We start from the raw sequence: 18735 nt of genomic DNA, 5'->3' as shown, positions 1-18735 counted from the left end.
AAAACAAAAAATTTGCAAATAATGTCCACATTTTTTTGTGGACCACCAAACTTTTCTCACAGACCACTGGTTGGCGACCGCTGCTCTAGATTTCTCCCCATAACTGGCTCCATCTACAACCAAGAGGGTGTGCAGGTGTCCTCTGACTTTATTGGGGAGGTCATCAGTTATCAGTTGTTGGATTACTAACAACCATCCGCTAACGACCCCTTTTGTTATTCTACTGTATACTAATGCAATGCTTTGCCCTCCCCCCTTCCATAAAACAGTACTGGCTGCAAAAAAGCCAAGCATCCTGTTTGCACAGCCATTGCTCTAAAACTGTCACAGGCAATTATTTATGACGGGTGTGTAGTAAGCATTGAATGGAAAAGTGTATTTACACTCTTGTTTATTATTGATGACATACCAAAGTTATGTATATTTTATCTCGTTATTGCTTTTTCAGCCTCAAAATGCATAATATGTGTGGTCTCCTACTACCTTGGCCAAAAAAATCACCTATTCAAATGTTTTATATGATTATTATCACTCAAAAAGCCAGAAATCTGTGCTATTTGTGCATTTGTCCTGCACAATCCATGAACCCAGAACTAACATAGGAGGCTCCCTGTAAAACAGAATCTTGTGACTTCTCTGTGCAGCTTTTGCAGCCTCCCAGTTGGTTTTGACATCGCACAAAATCATGTGTCCAAGGGTGGATGAAAAGGAAAAAAGTGTTTTGCTTCGGTGCTGCCCCCTCATACCCCATGGCCTTAGTAACAAGAGCCTCAAGCTAAAATTACTCAGACGATGCATAATTGATTTTCCCCTCTGGAATCTACAGAATTTTCTTAATGAGTTATTGATCATGGATGTTTCTGTGCAGATTGTCCTTGAATTGATCCCGTTCATACTGAGAGCTTTATATCCTTTTTTATTTTTCTAGTTTAGAGAGTTGTGCTGAGCAGAAGCACCGTGTCAGGTCTTATGAAATATAAAGGTGACTGGAATCTCGGGAGACGACCCTGGACATTCCTAGGGGTACATTTTATAATTGGTGATCTATCAAATTGCTAATAAAGGCTGTATTGTTATCGCTTCATTTAAAGTGACGATTAGCTATTGCTTTTATAAATTATTAATCTTACTATTTCACTTTTACTAGTGCCAGCGGATTTATGAAGCGATGGCCAGCTAAATGCCTATAGGATTATTGCATCGATAGTTGTGATCCCTATAGGAAATAGTAAAAATCAGTGGCGTTTTTAATAAAACACTGTGACAACCACATTTGCCACTAGCCACTTTTCTAAAGCAGCAAATGCAGAATATCTGCAATGTAAGTGTATAGATCAAGTACATTATTTAAAAAACAAGTGGAGTTTCTGATTCCTTTGCTGGAGATTCTGAATATATTTTACTGTATTTGTAGTACATATGTTTGCTATGTTGGAGATCTTGATTTCCAGGGAAGAAAAGCTTTTATAATTATATCAATATAAAAATGGCAACCAGACTTTTGATTTTTGGCCCTGCAAACCTTGGGCACTCCAGCTCAGAATTCCATATTGATATCAAATTAATACGTCCCAACTATCACTATCGCTGCAAACTCAATCCAATACACGTTTTCTGGTAAAAATGAATTTCCGATTTCTTTTCTCCCTTCTTGTTGATAGAGTTTTATTTAATACGTTTTTTACTTGGACATACTCATGCTCAATGCAGGTTCCAGGATGGTCAATCTCATTTTTAGGCTGCTTATATGTATAGAATCTGTTACCGAATCCTGGTGTTCAAGAAACCATTTTAAAACAAAGTGTCCCCCATAAATTTATCTGGATCAATAATCCAATATAGCCATTAAAAATCAAGTCAAGTTATATTACAAACTCCCATGTGTAGTAAATAGTCTGCATTGGTATAAGCATGTGCACAGGAATAGCTGAATATACTGATTATGTAGGGGAGTTATTTCTTACAATGTACCTCTGCTCAAGAAAGGCTCTTCTGCATATCTGCAAAACTTTGTGATAAAATTCTATGCAGTTCTCATTCTATTCTCTGTATTTCATAAATGGAATATGGAGAAGGAATATTACAAATAGCACTGTAAAAGGAATGCTTGTACATGGCGATCCCACCAGATTGACGTCGCTGGCTGGGTTACCATAATGTCCAACCAAGGCAATTAATTTGTTAAAGCACTGTATATTAGAAACAATTGTCATTTTAATAAAACTCCAGTTTCAGGGTCTTTTCTTTTGCATCTAAGAGACGCTAATCTCCTCTAGCTTCCTTGCAGCATGTCCTGTCTACATGCATACAATTCAGCGATGTATTTCTTAAAGAAGGCTGATGATGACTATAGTGACCCTTGTCATATTGCATAACATTGTCACCCAGGAAATATCTGAACTAAGACCCTCCTAAGACCCTTAACCAGGTCTTATTTAATAAGCGATTTAAAATGACTTGAAATGACACTGACATGTTAAACTTTATATAAGATTTAGTGATCGGGATTATACATGGTTTATCATCCAAGAAAAAAGAAGAACCCACAGAGCTTCCGACTTGTTTCATGTGTGACCGTCATACACATCAGAGATTTGGTAGGTTCTATTTTCCACTCGGATTTAAAATAGATGTATTTGAAGCAAGGGCCTGGAAGTGCAGCTTTTCTTTTCTGCTTGGACTGGCTTTGCCTGATAACAGGCTGAGCGGGCACCCTGCCGATGTGGAGCTCTGCTTTGAGGTTCCTGTGCTGCTTGCATATAGTGTAGGTTGCCTTATTATTACACAGTATTTATATAACGCCGACATATTACACCCCGCTTCACAACGTCCATAGTCATGTCACTAGCTGTCCCTCTTATAATTGAATAAATACAAGCTCCTTCATAGCACACTATACCAGATACCCCTGTAAGATGGGGAACAATTTTTAGCACCGTTAAGTGGTATATAACAGGAGAAAAGGGGACTTGCTGTTCCCTCTAACAAGGTTCCGTGCGCTGGGTCCAATGACGTGCATTGCACTATGGTTCTTTGGGTTTACTGACTTTGCATTGTAGAAGACAATGTGCTCCTGTGTTGGTGTCACAGTTACATTTGGGTATTAATCACAAACACCTTATTAAGACAGTGTTGAAAAATATATGCAAGATTTGATTTTTGCTGTTGACCTGTATCTGTACAAGATTTTGGAAGGTGCTTATTTTGTAAATTAACTCTTATGCGGCAGGAATCCATTGAGGAGAATTTAATGTTTTCTTAAAGTATGAACCCAACAAACCACAAACATTTCCTTTAGTTTATAGTAAGTAGGGTGACAACCATTGGCAGGGATCAATAATGTTGTATAGCAATATTTTATAGCTGCAACTTTTTTCTCACAGTTGAACCTGCTGCTTGAAAGGCAGGATTATTGCACTTTAGAATCTTTATTGCAATAAGTAGGATCTAAAGTAATTGCATGTCCTAGAATATAGGTAAAAATTCAGGCAATGATTAAGGTGACATAATAAGGAATGGTAAGCTTCTGTTTTTTTTTCTTCTGTTTCTGTAGAGGGGATCACAATGATGCATGATACAGTAAAGCAAAGAACAGCAATTTCAATATATCTCATGCTGATCCCCTGCTAGAAGAATGTCTTACACAGAGCAGATGTCTATACTGCAGCATTCCTGGGAAGAAATCCGGTCACGGATGGTTTTACACACACAGTCACACCCTTCATGCAGTCATTTACAGCAGCATTAGCTCAAGTTCAAGGGTAAACTATACCAGGAGAGTGCAAAGGAGAAAAATGAGTTTTACTAACCACTTTCATCCTCTGTACAGAACTAAAACATTTGCATGAATGACACGCATAGCAGCCTATTGGTAAAGAGGCGAAAAGGTCATCCACCTTAAAAATTCTATTTACGCACAAACAACACTATTTTTCTGTTTGCCCTATCGACACCGGTTGCATCTTTTATTATAAACACCACTTTTGGATTTGACTGTTCCATTGTATCAAAAGGTTATCTCAGCATGACCAACAGATAGTTTTCACCACTTGAAAAGTGGTAAATGCCATATGAGGATCATGGGGGCTTGTTTCAAACACTGATCACCACTGCAGCAGTGGCTACCATGTACGTTTGTAGAAAGCTCACCGTGTGGTGATCGTGGCTAGAACATATAGTGATTGGTTACCCTTTCCAAGTGAACGAGGCTTCTAATCACCAATTCCGGATAAATGCTATAGAAAATCGGATCACACATCTCCAAATATTTGCAGCTTTGCATTAATGGAGAACAGGATCGTCTGTTATCTAGGGGGTCACTTCTTAAAAAAATAGGCCTCATAGTGTTTTGGCAAACTAGTACCAGTGTTGGATTTAGTTGTCGAACCCACCCATGGATGCTCGTAGCCTTAGGGCCATTAGTGAGCCAAAATGTTGCCATTTTTTTTGCACACAGATGCGTTAGATTGCAGCTCAGTTCCCAAACGTAACAAATCACCTTTGACTGTGGGGTTGTTGTTTGAAGATTTGCGCCAAAGTGTGGTTTGCCTCTCCTGCAGCTGCCAACTGTGTGGTTTCACGCCATGGGTGTGAAAGAGCCCTTAGGAACACAGCTGATCTCAATGTGCAGAGTTTCATGTTAGAAGGTTTTAGTTGCCTTTGCTTCTTTGGAATGAGAAAACCAGACAAACTCCTGCCTACGTTTTAGGCTTGATTCAAAAGGCCATTGTAAAGTGCATTGTAGTTCTATCTATGTGCATGAAGCATCTGTACCTTGGGTTGTGCTGTGGTTACATAAATGATGCAGGCCTGTTAAACGTATGTTGTGATGTATTTGCTGACAACAGTATGAAAGTGGCTTAATTGATTTGGGTACAAGTAGGTTACATCCATGCCGTGTGGTAATGCACATACCAATGCAGTACCAATGATTTGGAATAGCATCCTGATAGACCAAGGCGACACACCCGCGCCGCAGCACACCAGCTTAGGGTACATTGGCAGTCCACTAAAAGTAAATTGGCCATTTCAATAAATGTGCATTAATGAAACACACAGCACTAATTGTGTTATAGTAAAATAAGTGTGTGTGAATGCACTCTGACTATATATTTTAATATTGGCACAGTGCAAAGAGCTGCTGAACCCAGGACAATGAGATGAGATTTTAGGAATTTCAAGTATTAGGACCTGTGAATGGTAGCGTCACCTAAATTCAACATTTGTCACACAATTTCAAGAGTAGTATAGATGTTTTTTTTTAATAATGGGTAAAATAATCAGTTTATGAAATGGCAGCTCTGGAATGTGGAGGCAGCCAAAGGGAATGTACACAGTGGAAATGCAGGCAGGAAATAGCCAGGCGTAGATTTATTGTAACGTTTATACCTGCTGAAAACTCATAGATTTAGTGTCCCTGCATACAGTCTGGACTGGGTAATAATTTTTAAGATACAATGATTTTTTTTTTTTAATTGACCCTTCTTCCTTACTTGTTTTTGGTGGATGAACTTTCCTTTGATGGGCCATATAGGGAGTAGTAGTTATCAGACAAAATGGGATCCAGAAAAATCTTATAAACCCCCAACAAGTCAGTAATGTTCTCATATTTCTGCATTGCCAATGTTTTCACATGGCATGACATATATGTTTCCCATTACCCTAGTCATTTCTATAGATCACAGGGGCTAAATAGCATCCCAAACCATGCAGGGTTTTAGTGGAAAATGATATAACCAACATTGTTGAACAAGTTAATAACAAGGCCATGCTGGGCAGACCATCTTGACACAAATTTACAGAATCATTATGGTATAGAAACATAATAATTCTGCCCCTATATTTCTGCTAAGATAGTCTGCCCAGCATGGCCCTAGTAGCAATTTGTTCATCAATGTTCCTACCCAGAAGTACAAGTGAAGACCCCAATGTTCCAAGCAAATGTTAAACAACAAAAACAGCACTTCCTCCCTTTCAAGAAAGCTTAGAGAATATCATATAGGTTTGTTTTATTATCATTAGAAAATTGCAAGTTGCTCTAGGCACATGCTTGTCCTTCAGGAAGGTGACCTTGTTTGCATCCTTACACAATTCATCCCATGGGTTTGCACCAGCACTGGTTTCCTGCACCTACGGGTACTTATCTGGGGCACGGGAGGAAATGTTGACTCAGCTGATGGAATAGGATGTCTAATTGGCCATGCAGTTAGTAAAAACAGCTGTAAAATGAACACATCCAGACCTTCTCCAGAGGGAAGGTTTTATTGATACATCATATACCAACAGACCTCATATGAACACCATTTTGGATGATAACGGGATGAAAGATCAGCTTTATTGCAAATTAATGTAACCATGGTCATTGAGTGGTGCCAATTTCTTTGCTTATTGAATGACTCCTTTAGTACTAAAATATTACGAATATTGGCCAAGCATACAAGGAATCCAAGCTAATTGGGCCTAATGAGCCAATGGGTCTTCCTTCTTCGGCATGCCTAGCTAAGAAACCCTTAGAGTGAAATCAGCACCCACTCTTTAAGGCAACTCATATATACTGGATGTATTTAGAACAATGTGTAAAACTTGTTTGTAGAAGCTGCAATTTACACAAATTAACACAATTGCTTTAGGAATATGGCTTGTTTGATTTAGACTTAGTTCAAAATAAAAATTTTATAACTGTTGTAGTACAACACAGGACATATTTACTCTTACTTTACTTTACTATTACTCATACTTTACTATGTATTTCATTATCAAGGGTGTCATATTAACTTATTAAATGTTTGGTGGCAGTATGGTCGGTTCAGTGGTTAGCATTCTGGCCTTTGGAGCGCTGGGTCACAGGTTCAAAACTTGGGCAGGACACTATCTGCATGGAGTTTATATGTTCTCCTTTGTTTGTGTGGATTTCCTCTGAGCACTTTGATTTACCCAAACTGCATGTGTTTGGAATATGGGAGGAAACCTGTGTTTTTTTACCTTTGTAACATGGTTGAACCTCGTGAAATAACTTCCAGGTCTTCAGGGTATAATTACTTTATCCACAGCTCATATTACTTTGGTGTGGTGGTCAGTGGGAAGAATTTCCCTTACATTGGTGGCCATTGGGAAGAACGTCACCCTTACAGATACCCTAAAAGATCATTGGTGGCAGGCAAACCGACCTGAGAGGACATATTGCTCTTAGCTGAAGGAAACCTCTAGCAACCCCTGGAGGAACCCTAAGGTTCCACCAAACCATGGTAAAAAAAACCCTGAATTAAATAGCTTCCCCCCAAATTGACCTTAGACAGTGTTAATGTTTAAGACTATGGTAAGGACATCAGATTGTGAACCCCCTTTGAGGAACTGTTAGTAATATGACAATGGACTTTGTAAAGCACTGCACATAACACGCCAGAGCTATATAGTAAATAAAGCACACATAGCAATAACACCATAGTAGAATTGGTGTACTACAGCAATGTGACGTATTGTGTCAGATACACATTTGTGCCTTTGAAGAAAGGTATGACTGATGGACTTGGCTTGACTACTTCAAACCAGCCTGACCTTTCACCTTACTACCAGAGCAGCAGACAGCCCTGTTTAATTTAGTGCTTGGGATTTAAACCAGCAGCTCAGTGAACTGTTGAACCTTGGAGCAACCCATAGTATTCATAGTGCTGCACAACACACCCAAGTTTAATCTTGCTGACAAATCCTTATCAGTCCTTGAATAATGGCCGACCCAAGAACAGGCAGCGCATATAATTCCCACTTCTTCCAGAAGGAACAATTTCCTTATTGCCCTTTATCCTGTTTTGTGGTTTGCTGGTCTTAACAGTAGCAGTAAAGTCGGGAAAAGGTCAATGAATAGTATTTTAAACAAACAAGGTTAATTTTTTTTCAAATTTCTTCCAAAAAAACAAATTGCTGTTTTCTGTTTTTTATGTAGTGCTGAGAAATCTGTTATGAACTCAGAATGAACTGTGAGAGGTATCCAATGCAATCAACACTGCTCAAAGCTTATATTTTTTGGGTAGTGAATCAATCTCAGCATACTGTGGGACACAGAGAAAGTAATTTATACTACATGGTAATATCAACCGTTACAACACAGTCTGCAAAATGGAAGACAATTTTCGGAGGTTTACCCGTGTTAGCAGAATTAGCAAGGGCTGCTCACTGATTGTACTGTATAGGTTTCATGGCTGGCATAAGGATACATTGGAATAATACTAATATACTAATTTTGTTCAAAACAACTTTAGCTTAAATGACTTCTTCGTAATCAAAGTGAAGATAGGTGAATGAGTTCATGCTTTAAAATTTGATCAAACTTGAGCAAGAGATCATTGGAAGTTTTCTGACCTCACAAATTGAGGTTCTGTTGGATCTAAACTTGGGTTGATCAAATGTAAAAGCAATTTATATATGAATGGACTGCTGCATTGAATGAGGATTGATGTACAGAAAGCTTATGTCACCGACCTGGAAGTAGGACATTGCACACGTTAAAACAGTGATTCTCGACCTTTTAACATGGGGGAACCATTGAAATAACTTTCTGGTATTCAGGGAACCCCTCCTATAATTACTATATCCACAGCTTACAGTATTTTGGCTGAGTGGTCTTTGGGAAGATTGCTTCTTACATTGCAGATCAGTGGGAACGCTGCCATCCTAACGGCCAGCCAAAAAGATCATTGGTGTTATTGGTAACTGACCTGAGAGTCGGCAACTGCTCATTGCTTAAGGAACCCCTAGCAACCTTTGGAGGAACCCTGTTTGAGAAATACTGCATTAAAATAATATCGCTGGAAATCTTTCCTTATCATTTTCAGTGATAGTAGATGGAAGGACTGCTATACACACACCTCTCAGATCCATAGATAGGAAAATTTTGGGACAAGCCAAGGGCAACTTTTGGCCACCCCCGCTTGAATGTTCGTTGATCTACTAAGACAGATCAATGAACATCAGGGACTGAGGTACACGGCGCGTATCTAGCATGTGGTCGTAGCCGAAGCAGTTCAGGAATCTCTCTACTGGTTGCATGCTTGTCCCGTGTCTTTAAAAATAAGGCAGCCAGGGGAGCACTAAGAAAAATAGGAGATGGGCATCTACATCTCCCATTGGAAATCTTCAGATTATCAAGAGGCATTGTGTACTCTTGCCCTTACTTTACAGGTCTCACACTTGATGCATTGATACCCCACAAACATTTTGCGCCTAAGTTATACCAGTTTCCCCAACATGAATTAGTTTTAATGTATAGTAGTGTAGTAAAGTACATTCATGGGCTCTGGATGATGTTTTCATTTCGGGGCCTGATGAGCATTAAAGAGATTCTAAGACAAATTTCTTCCTGCACCAAGGACCGATGTGGTAATCAGTATTTTGCTGGGCTACCCACATCGCCTGTGAATATCACTCTTTGCCTTTTCCTTAGAGAAGGCTCACTGGGGGAAATGCTGCACAGATTCTACCACAATATCGTGCAATGGAAGGCTCTGGGTTTCTGCAGCTTTGCAGTTTGATTGTAAATAACCCCCTAACTTCCATGCTGTAGTCAGACTGAAACCCGAACACTTCCTCCAGCAACTCGACATGAGGGTGTGTCACAACAAGCAATTTAAATGGTGCATAGAAGAGAGAAAAAAACAGAAACAGGAATCTATGGAATGTTATGTGTTTGGCAGTTTGACAAAAATGACCAGGCCAAAATTGTAAAAGTAACTGAAACCTCAGTGTAGAGGCTTTTGTTTATGAGCGCCAACAAAATTATGAACTGTCCATGAAACTTTTTTTACCCATAAACAGTTATGTTTTCAAGACAAACTTGCAGGGGGTCTATTCCCCCTTTTTCTCGGTCCAAGAAGAAGGAAATGCAGAGCTATTGAAAGCTTGACCTAAAAATGTAACTGGTTAGTGCATATATATATATATATATATATATATATATATGTACTTAATATTTGCATACTAAGTCCCTTTGGTGGATCACATGACCAATACAGTGCCCACTTACAATTCATTACCAAGGATAGACAGCTATACCCCAAACAGAAAGTACCAGTTACCCTACATCACAACCTTTGAACGACCCCAATTTATCTCTACTAACTAGACTAATGTCTTTGCTAAGCTAAATGTTCAATCCACACAGTTACCCACAATAGCAATCAGGTTGTTAAGTGAAAGCAAACAGTGTATATTGGCAATATGATGAATGAAAACATTTGTTTTTGGAGTCAAATGTGTTTGCACACTGCATTTCCTTTAATCTTTAAATCCAGATGGGAGGGTCATTTGTGTGCCACCCATAGTAGGAAGGGCAATAGATCCTATATTGTGGAAACTACATGTCTTCAAGTGGAGGCAGGAGGAGAGAGGTCTCAGGGGCGATTGGGGCTTGTACGTGGATTCAGAAGCATGTGCTGTGCTTCAGAACCACATGATGTCTTGCAACAACCACTTTTATATCCAGTAACTGGCACCAGATTTTTAAACCCACACAGCACCCTTAGCGCCTCCACTGCCATGAGTGCCAAGCTCTAAAGCTAAATCCTGTCTCCAGGTATGTAGTGGGGATGGCGTGCTCTTTCCCAGGACTGTGTAACTTCAGCACTTACCTTTTACCTCTAATATATGTTTATATGTATAGGCTAGGTTTGTGCCTTTTTATATTTGTAGAATGCTTCTAGTGACCACCAAATGCACCCACAATTATATCTGCTACTAACATCTTAGTTATATAAATAATCATATTGCAGATCCGTCCTTCTGAACATGCTGATTACCTATCTGTCATGCACTCGTCTGGAACAAGTTTGCAGATCAGGAGCTTTGACATTATGATGACAGGAGCCAACTGAGCTAGGTCAGTTAAGTCTTAAAATCAAAAGACAACCGCTATACTTAGTAGTCAGGTAATAGTTAAACTAAAGTATAGTTCTCATATAATGAACTTTCTGCCGTTTCAGATTTATTTGCTTCTTCAAGCATTGTACTACTCAAGAAAGAAGGTTTACTTCTTTTATTTCCTGCACACATCTGGGTGAGTTCTCTATAAGGTACAAGGAAAAGGCATGCTCCTACGACACTACAGCAAAACGGAACATTACCGTTACAGTGACCACAAGATTTCCAAATGTCTGACGAGGACTTCTTGAAGAAATTGTGCATAAAAACGCACTGAGGAAATAACAGCATGAGCCAAGAGACTTTTTGTGACTTAAATATGAGTAGCTAAGGAATGGGACAGCTTACCACCAAAAATTAATATATTAGTCATATGTCTTTAAGAAGTAGAAGATAAAAACGACTTTCGCCACAAGCATTCCAATTAGCTTGTGCATTTTTTTTTCACGGGAATACATTGGAGCCTTTGTGTGTAACACCTTTATTGTTAAATGCATGAAGTCTTTCACAATGATGCATTTTACTCCTGGTGTGGAGTCACCACACAGCTGTTCACCCTTTGAGCACGATTGAAAAATGTGTGGTAGAGGGGTGGCGTATATTGCTAAGCAACGTAGACGCCAACCAGTGATACGCAACGGGAGCTGGCGGGTGATTAACCCTTGGAAGAATTCCTGGTTCGTGGTACAGTAGCCAAGAGCGTCCAAGTGACTTTATAATATTCTCTATTCACAATTGGCAGACACTAGTTCAAGTGAATCAAAACGAAATATTATAAGGCCAAGAACAATAACTTTGGGTAACCAACCAGATTTAAGTTACTTGCAGTCAGATAAGTTTAATTTGCCACTGGCTGCAATGCATTTTCATCTTTGCTTTTTTGTAAACTGGTTAAAACAAGCATGCAAAATCTAAAAAGCAACCCACAAACTTGGAGTGTAAGACTCACTTAGCAAACATAATAGAACACAGCAAACGTGAGACAAATGTTTATGTTCTCTCTTTGTGTCGACTTCTCCTACCCTCAATCCCTCACTTTCCTGGGCTGATTTTATCTGTGCGAACATAAATACCAAGCATAGCTGTGTAATGAAAAAACTTTCAAAGAAGTTATGTGCTGCATACTAAATATTTCACTTTAGGTTGATCCAGAACTCTTCACTGGCCATAAAATGGCAACGATGCTTGTTTTTATTATGACATTTTAAGCCATGTTTTTGTATTCATTATACTGAGCAACCTGCAGCTTTAGGTAACATAATTCTTCAATGTAGCGCTGAAGTATCTCAGAATACCATGGACCAAGCAGATCAGGAAATATAAAATAATAACTGGGGAAGCGGTGATGTACCACTTAACATCTGCATAAAAGCAGTGCATGGGATCAATAAGACCAACCTTTGGGCTTTAGTGTAATGGATCTGTTTTTATTTTGCAAGTGGTTGTAGAAATACTGCTGGTAGGATAATATTAAACATATGATGATGTTTCATCACTTTGATGGAGCTTTTTTGTTTTTGGGAAGTTTTGGAACAATATCCTTTGCAATTATTCTTATATACTGTACTTTGAAATTAACAAGAGACACTCTTGCGTGTTGTTCCTTGCTTGCATGTATGTACCCAAAACCTACACATGTTGGGAAGTGTATATTTTTAGTTTAATATTTTGCTGCAAGGGCGGGTGGGAATTTCCTCCCAAAGTCCTCTACATGGTGCAGGATAGCAGGAACTCACTAGTCCCATGAGGAAAGTGGGGGAACGGAAACAAAAAATGGACTATTCTGAGAACATTTAACTATTAAATTCACTTCTACGAGTTTGTAGCAATGATTTACAAAGAAAAGATATGCTACAGAATGCAACAATAAGAATATCTGATCTCCCTGCTGGTTTTATAAATGGAAACTAAGATTTCTTCTCTTCTGAAGTGACCACCATAACACAAAGGTTCTGGGTAAAATGCAAATACCATAAGGGTGCAATGTAGACATCAGGCCTGCCATACACTGTGCAAGGTTTATGATATATCATATCTATCTTGATTAAAGGAAAACATAGTAGTGGTTTTATTTTACATCCACTTATTTAGCAAGTAAAGCCTTTTCGACCACTCATATCTGGGAAACCATTTAGGTGTTGGGTTGTTTATACAGTTCCAAGATAAACATGTGGGGAAAAACTAAAGTAAAAGCCCAGTACTGGAAAGTACCTATCTATTTCATAATATATTTTTCCAGGTGTGGTAAAAGGATTTAAAAACTACTCAACAATGTATCGATATAATATTGTAGGAGGTAAACAATGTCTAATTGAGAGTTGCCTTCGTGGTGTCCCCTTTGGATAGAGTTATAGCTTGATTCACCTTTGCATTCCTGTTGTCTGCATAGATCTAACCGCTATGCATTTTTAAAATAGAAGTAGTCAGCAACATTTCCAGCAAAGATTGTCACAAGGATAAGTGTAAATTGTGTCCTGCCTACAACACAAATGTTATATACTTTGTAGCATTCTTTAACTTCTCTTTTTAGGTGGTTCCTAAAAATTTAAATGGAGACTATCTCCAATGTCTGGCAAAATATACAATGGGTTTTAAATATTCTCGGACCCCGGAAAGGTTGTTATATATGACCTAAGAGGACCCAGAACCCAAACAGGACTCTCTCTCTGCAATCAAACATGAACTTTGCTAATTCCCTTACACCCAATAGCTATCCGTCATATTTTGTATGCAGGGTTCCTATTTCACCTTACAGAATATCAACTCACCATTCTATGGCATTCCAGTGTTGCGCCTGTTGTATTTTTTGTTCTTGATGTGTTACTGTTATCAATTTTGTTGAACATCCTATATAATTTTTGCAAAAAAAATGTTGTTGGGTATGATAAAAACCTTGAACTGTCCAAGGTTATGCCATTAAGGCTATGTACACACATCAGATGATTCCCCTCCAATATTTGCCTCAGGGCTGATATTGGTCGAGAATCTGGCGTGTGTACATCGCGCTTCGTTCATGGGTCTGTCCTGGCGGATCCGCGAACGGCGAATGATTAAAATGGAAGGGAAGGTGAGAGCGCAGCGGGGTGCCGCTCCGTTGTTCTCCCCATCCCCTCTCCATAGAGCAGAACGGCGCTGCATGTACATGGCTCGTTCAGTCTTTAGTCGTTAAAAAGGATTGTGAAAAATCCTTTCCAACGACAATTATTGAATGTGTGTATGCAGCCTAAGGTCACAGGATCTTTGGCTGACAAAAATTTTCTTCCTGAATAGCACATACATTTTTCTGCACGCCTGATTTTCATACCAGGATAATCCCAATTTACCCAAGTAACAAAAGCATTGTATCAAATAAAAAAAACACAAAATATAAGGCACACTTTATAGACATGACGTGATGTATGCAATTTTATGTATGGACTACTTTACAAATAGTCACTGTAAATTTGAACTTACCCACACATGTACAAGTTGGAAATTCAGCCTGAGCTCTTTTAGCTGGAGTGTCCAGTAAGCTCTTGGTTGGTGAGGTCAGATAATTCAATGGGGATTCTAGAAACCCAGCAAGCGTAGGATTAAAAGGCAGATCGCTTTTTGTAGGAGTTCCATCAAGCTGTTGATTTTCCTCTGAGTAAAAGCAAGTGGTGGAAACCACTGTAATAGCACCAGAAGATTCAATTTTAATCTTTTTAGGAGATTTTGAGGAGAACAGGTTCTCAAAGTTATCGGACATCTCCTGTCGTAGAGATATGTTAGAACGTGCTGGATCAGAATGAGTGTGCGAGCCCGTTGTGTTGTCAGCTGGTAACATTTGTGAAGGAATTGGAGGTTTTGATTGTAACTCCATTGCTGGTTTTGGTGGACCTTCACCATTTTGAGACGTCATTTCTGCACCAGGGAGTGGAAACTCTTCACCAAATTCAGCTTCAAATTGCCTAATTAGATCTTCAAATTTATCATCAATAAGTTCATTCTGAGCAGAAGTTTGACCTGTTCTTGTCTGCGGATCCATCGAGTCACCTTGTCCAGAGCTAGAGCTAGTGTCATCCATAGAAGATCGGGTACATGAATCTTTTTGACCAAATTCGTTAGTTCGCGAAGCAGCATGGGATAAACCATTGCCTTGTCCCTCACCTTGACTTACAGTGCACATTTCCTGAGTGTTTAAATTATATTGGTTATCAAGGTTAGGAAAAGACTGATCATCATTTTGTTTTGGCTGGGGCTCTACACTCGGAGCACGGCGAAAATCTTCTATGTTGATTTGGTTCATAGGCATGAACACAGGCTGCCCATCTTTTTGTCTAGGTTTTTTAATTTGTATTTGCTTACGTGGAGGCTTAACTTTCTGCTCTGCTTTTTTATTTGAAGGTGACTGCCCTCTTTTTTTTCTCTCCTTAATGGATTTATCTGTGGTCTTTGGAACTTGTTGTGAATTTGGGACCCACCAAGATGGATGTTCTTGTGAACCTTCCTGCGTATTTTTAGAATCTAAGAAGAGGTTGCGTTTATGATGAAGATGTTGCTGGAGTGCTGCCTGAGCAGTCCTATGGAAATCTGTTTCTTGAAAAAATGGAGACAGCTGCTGTTGATTTGGTGACATTTTGTACATTTCTGGTGGTTCTTTTTTTACAGAGCTTTGTCTTGCCTTTTTAACTTTGGTGGGTAAGGATTCGGGCCCTTTAAACACTGACTTAATATAATCATCTGCATTTCCAAGCAACTGTTTTAACCCAGACATGGGATCTGAAGGGCTTTTTAATTGCTCTGGGGTTTGAACCCACTGCTGCATGAACTCTGACTTTTGAGGGGTTGAGTTCTGACTCTGCAGTGCAGGGGAACTGTGAGAGAGGAGATTTTCTGGAATGTATTGGCCTTCTTGAAAACTTGCCTTTTTGGTTTGTTCCCAAGAAGTATGCCTTGAAGGTTGTGACATTGGAAGTGCATTTTTACCAGTGTACTGTTGATTTTGATATAGTTCATTGCAGGATATTGGTAAGCCATGACCTTGGTCATTCCTAGCAGATGAAAAATATGTTTGATGTCCATGGTTGGCTACAGAGGTTTGGGATGAGCCATTGGGAGAATCGGTGTTTGACTGTGGAAGTGCAGAGGAGAGTTGTGTAAGGGCTTCAATTGCAATTGCAGTTTGGAGACTAATGTTCTTCTCGTTTGCAATACTCAGTGCATTCTGAGAAAAGGGAAGAGAGCCAGATGTACATTTTGCAGTTTTGTTTTCAAGGGCAAGCACCTGATCTTTATGATAAGAATTATCTAATATTTCCCTACCAATGTGACTCAGGAGGTTGGATGAGCTATCTGGATGATCTTTGATCTTATTCTCTAACCATTCTAAGTAATCTGGACATTCTGGCCCATCACAGTTACAATTAGGTGGCTTAACACCATGTTTTGCGAGGTCCAGAGCTGTCTTTAGAGTCTTTAAATCATCTTGACAATCTGGAGGTTTGCTTACAGATAGGCCAGAGCTTTCTCTGTTCAACTCATTGTTAAATTTTTCATATAGCTGCACTGATAACTGTGAGGGAGTCCCTGATGTTGGAACGCCATAAGACATGGCCTCGGCTACTGCAGAGAATGCTACTAGGTTTTTGGCATCTTCTAGACTTGAGCTGTTGTTCGTAGCAGCATGATTAGTTACAGGAGAGTTTTCCCAATTTAATTTGTCTCCAGAGTTCTGAGGAATAGGGATATTGCTTAACCACGAATTTTGTTCCATTAAAAGACCGTTTCCTAAGTCTTTGCATCCCTTATTTAGCAGGCCAGGGTCACATTCTATACTCAGCTTTCCTTCTTGAACATGATTAACTGGCCCTGTTTCCATTTGGTCTGTTTCGGGTCCATCAACTGAAGTGCTTTCTGAACAACTCTGAATAGAAAAAGAAATCAAAGATTGCATTAGTATTGTTTCTTAGTGAATTGTTTGCTGTTTAACAAATACACAATTCTAAAATTTAAAGCGTAGGAACAAAATATAATACAATTATGGATTATGGATATCAATTATGGATTAAGATTTAAGGAACAGAAGCAACAGCTTTGTCCTCTGATATTTCAGAGTAACGTTGGATACCTGTATTTGCCTAATAAACCATGCCCAGAGAAGATAAGATAAAGGAAACCAACTACCCTGATACTTAGAAAACCATCAAATAAAGACTATTTATCAATAAAAGACTCAAAAGCACTAGGTAGATCTTCAAAACGAACGTGAACTTAACTAGTATTTCAGGACTTTATGAATAGTGGGTTTTAAAAGAAACTATTCCTGTCTTCAAAACCCAATATATTCCAGTTTAGATTGGTTAGCTGAGGAATTAGGGACAAGGAAATACATCATCTATGTAAAGGATGTTGATCATAAAAGAAGTAGTATTCTAGTAGCTGTAAAAGAAGTAGTATTCTTCTATTTTAACTTAAATGTATTCTGCCAATAAGGGAGATTTCAAAGACACCAAGACAGCTGCCCACATGGATACAAGATGTGTCAATCCATTGTGATGGCAACAAACTGAGGATTGTGTATCAATGACAGCTGTAATCCTGCTAGATGTGAGTGCTCACTGGAGCTTCCTAAATGCTTTACAACACAATAAAAAAATTGCAGATGGCTAACAAATACCAAGAGTTATCACCAGTGTGACAATATTTAAAAGAAAGCAAACAAAACGACTTACAATATTTCTTATTGCATATTGTAACATTAACACACCTTGTATTGGAATCTGGGATCAACAAAATACGCCATTATTTTTTACAGGTAAAACGTGTCAATTAAAAATGCGCCAATAATAGAAAGACCAATGCATGATGGACTTGGTTGATTGATTGTTGGGTCATCAAACTATTCCTTATGATCATATGCCACAGTGTACCCACATGAGTTTGTATTATGTAGTGTTGGAACATATTTGATCACTGTTTTTAGCTAAGGTCATCTGCACGGGCTTTTATACCAACAAACGGGTCATTTATTATGGAATAACTGTTCATCACTACTGTTAGTTGATCAAGCAAAAATGCATCCTATAAACAATCTAAAAACATAATGCTGCAGGCCCCAAGACATATTAAAAGAAAAGGCAAACTATATTTGTAACGTTAAGTTAAAAATTAGATTTCGTTCCGAATGGGTTAGCAAAAAAATCGAAATACCTAGCAGATGTATTAGATGGTGGAGATACAGTCTCTCCTTTATTTAAAATGATCCGGTGCTATGGAAAAAAAAAACTAAAATTAAGGAATTAACACAGACGTATGCACTTCTATTTTTAATCAGCAGAGGACTATTGTCCTCTGCTGAAGCTGCATGGGGTTAAATGGAATTTTTATCCAGCAACAGAGCCTTGCTGTCTAAACCAATGAAATCCCGAATCAGCCATCACAGTCCGTCATCTGCTACCTCTTTGTCTGCCGTGTAGAAGCACAATGAAATCCGGGCTTGTCCAACACTGCATCTTCTCAAACATCATCCAAGCTACACTCTCCTCGCTAGCCGTCCATTGTGTTCCAGGAATCATTCTTTTGGAAAGAATCCATTCAACACTGAAACACTGCAAATCCCAATAAAGCCGTTTCTATACAATGTAGCTTCGACTGCATTTAGCAAACCTTTCCGAAATAGCTTTAGAATATAGAATAAAAGTACCTACCAAAGAAAATTAACGTTACTTTCTATTAAAAAAAAAAATATCACACAAAAACCGGCATTTCGAGTTTCAAGTACAACACGAGGTCATTGCTACAACCCCAAGGGTAAAGGTTGTGGTCATTTCTCATGAGAATTTGCACCAACCAGAAAAAGGAAAA

The 18735-nt window shown here is 38.8% G+C and overlaps 1 protein-coding gene across 1 annotated transcript in view; it reads right to left on the bottom strand.

The window, feature by feature from the left end:
* TET3 (tet methylcytosine dioxygenase 3) overlaps positions 1 to 18735 on the bottom strand; it is a 66274-nt gene that overhangs the window by 16288 nt on the left and 31251 nt on the right. Inside the window, 1 exon segment of the mRNA XM_072402782.1 lies at positions 14362 to 16795. Within this exon segment, the coding sequence (XP_072258883.1) occupies positions 14362 to 16795 (2434 nt within the window).

This window comes from Pyxicephalus adspersus, chromosome 2 (assembly GCF_032062135.1).
Source record: "Pyxicephalus adspersus chromosome 2, UCB_Pads_2.0, whole genome shotgun sequence".
Taxonomy (NCBI): Eukaryota; Metazoa; Chordata; class Amphibia; order Anura; family Pyxicephalidae; genus Pyxicephalus; species Pyxicephalus adspersus.
This window is presented reverse-complemented; position numbering and strand designations above follow the sequence as displayed.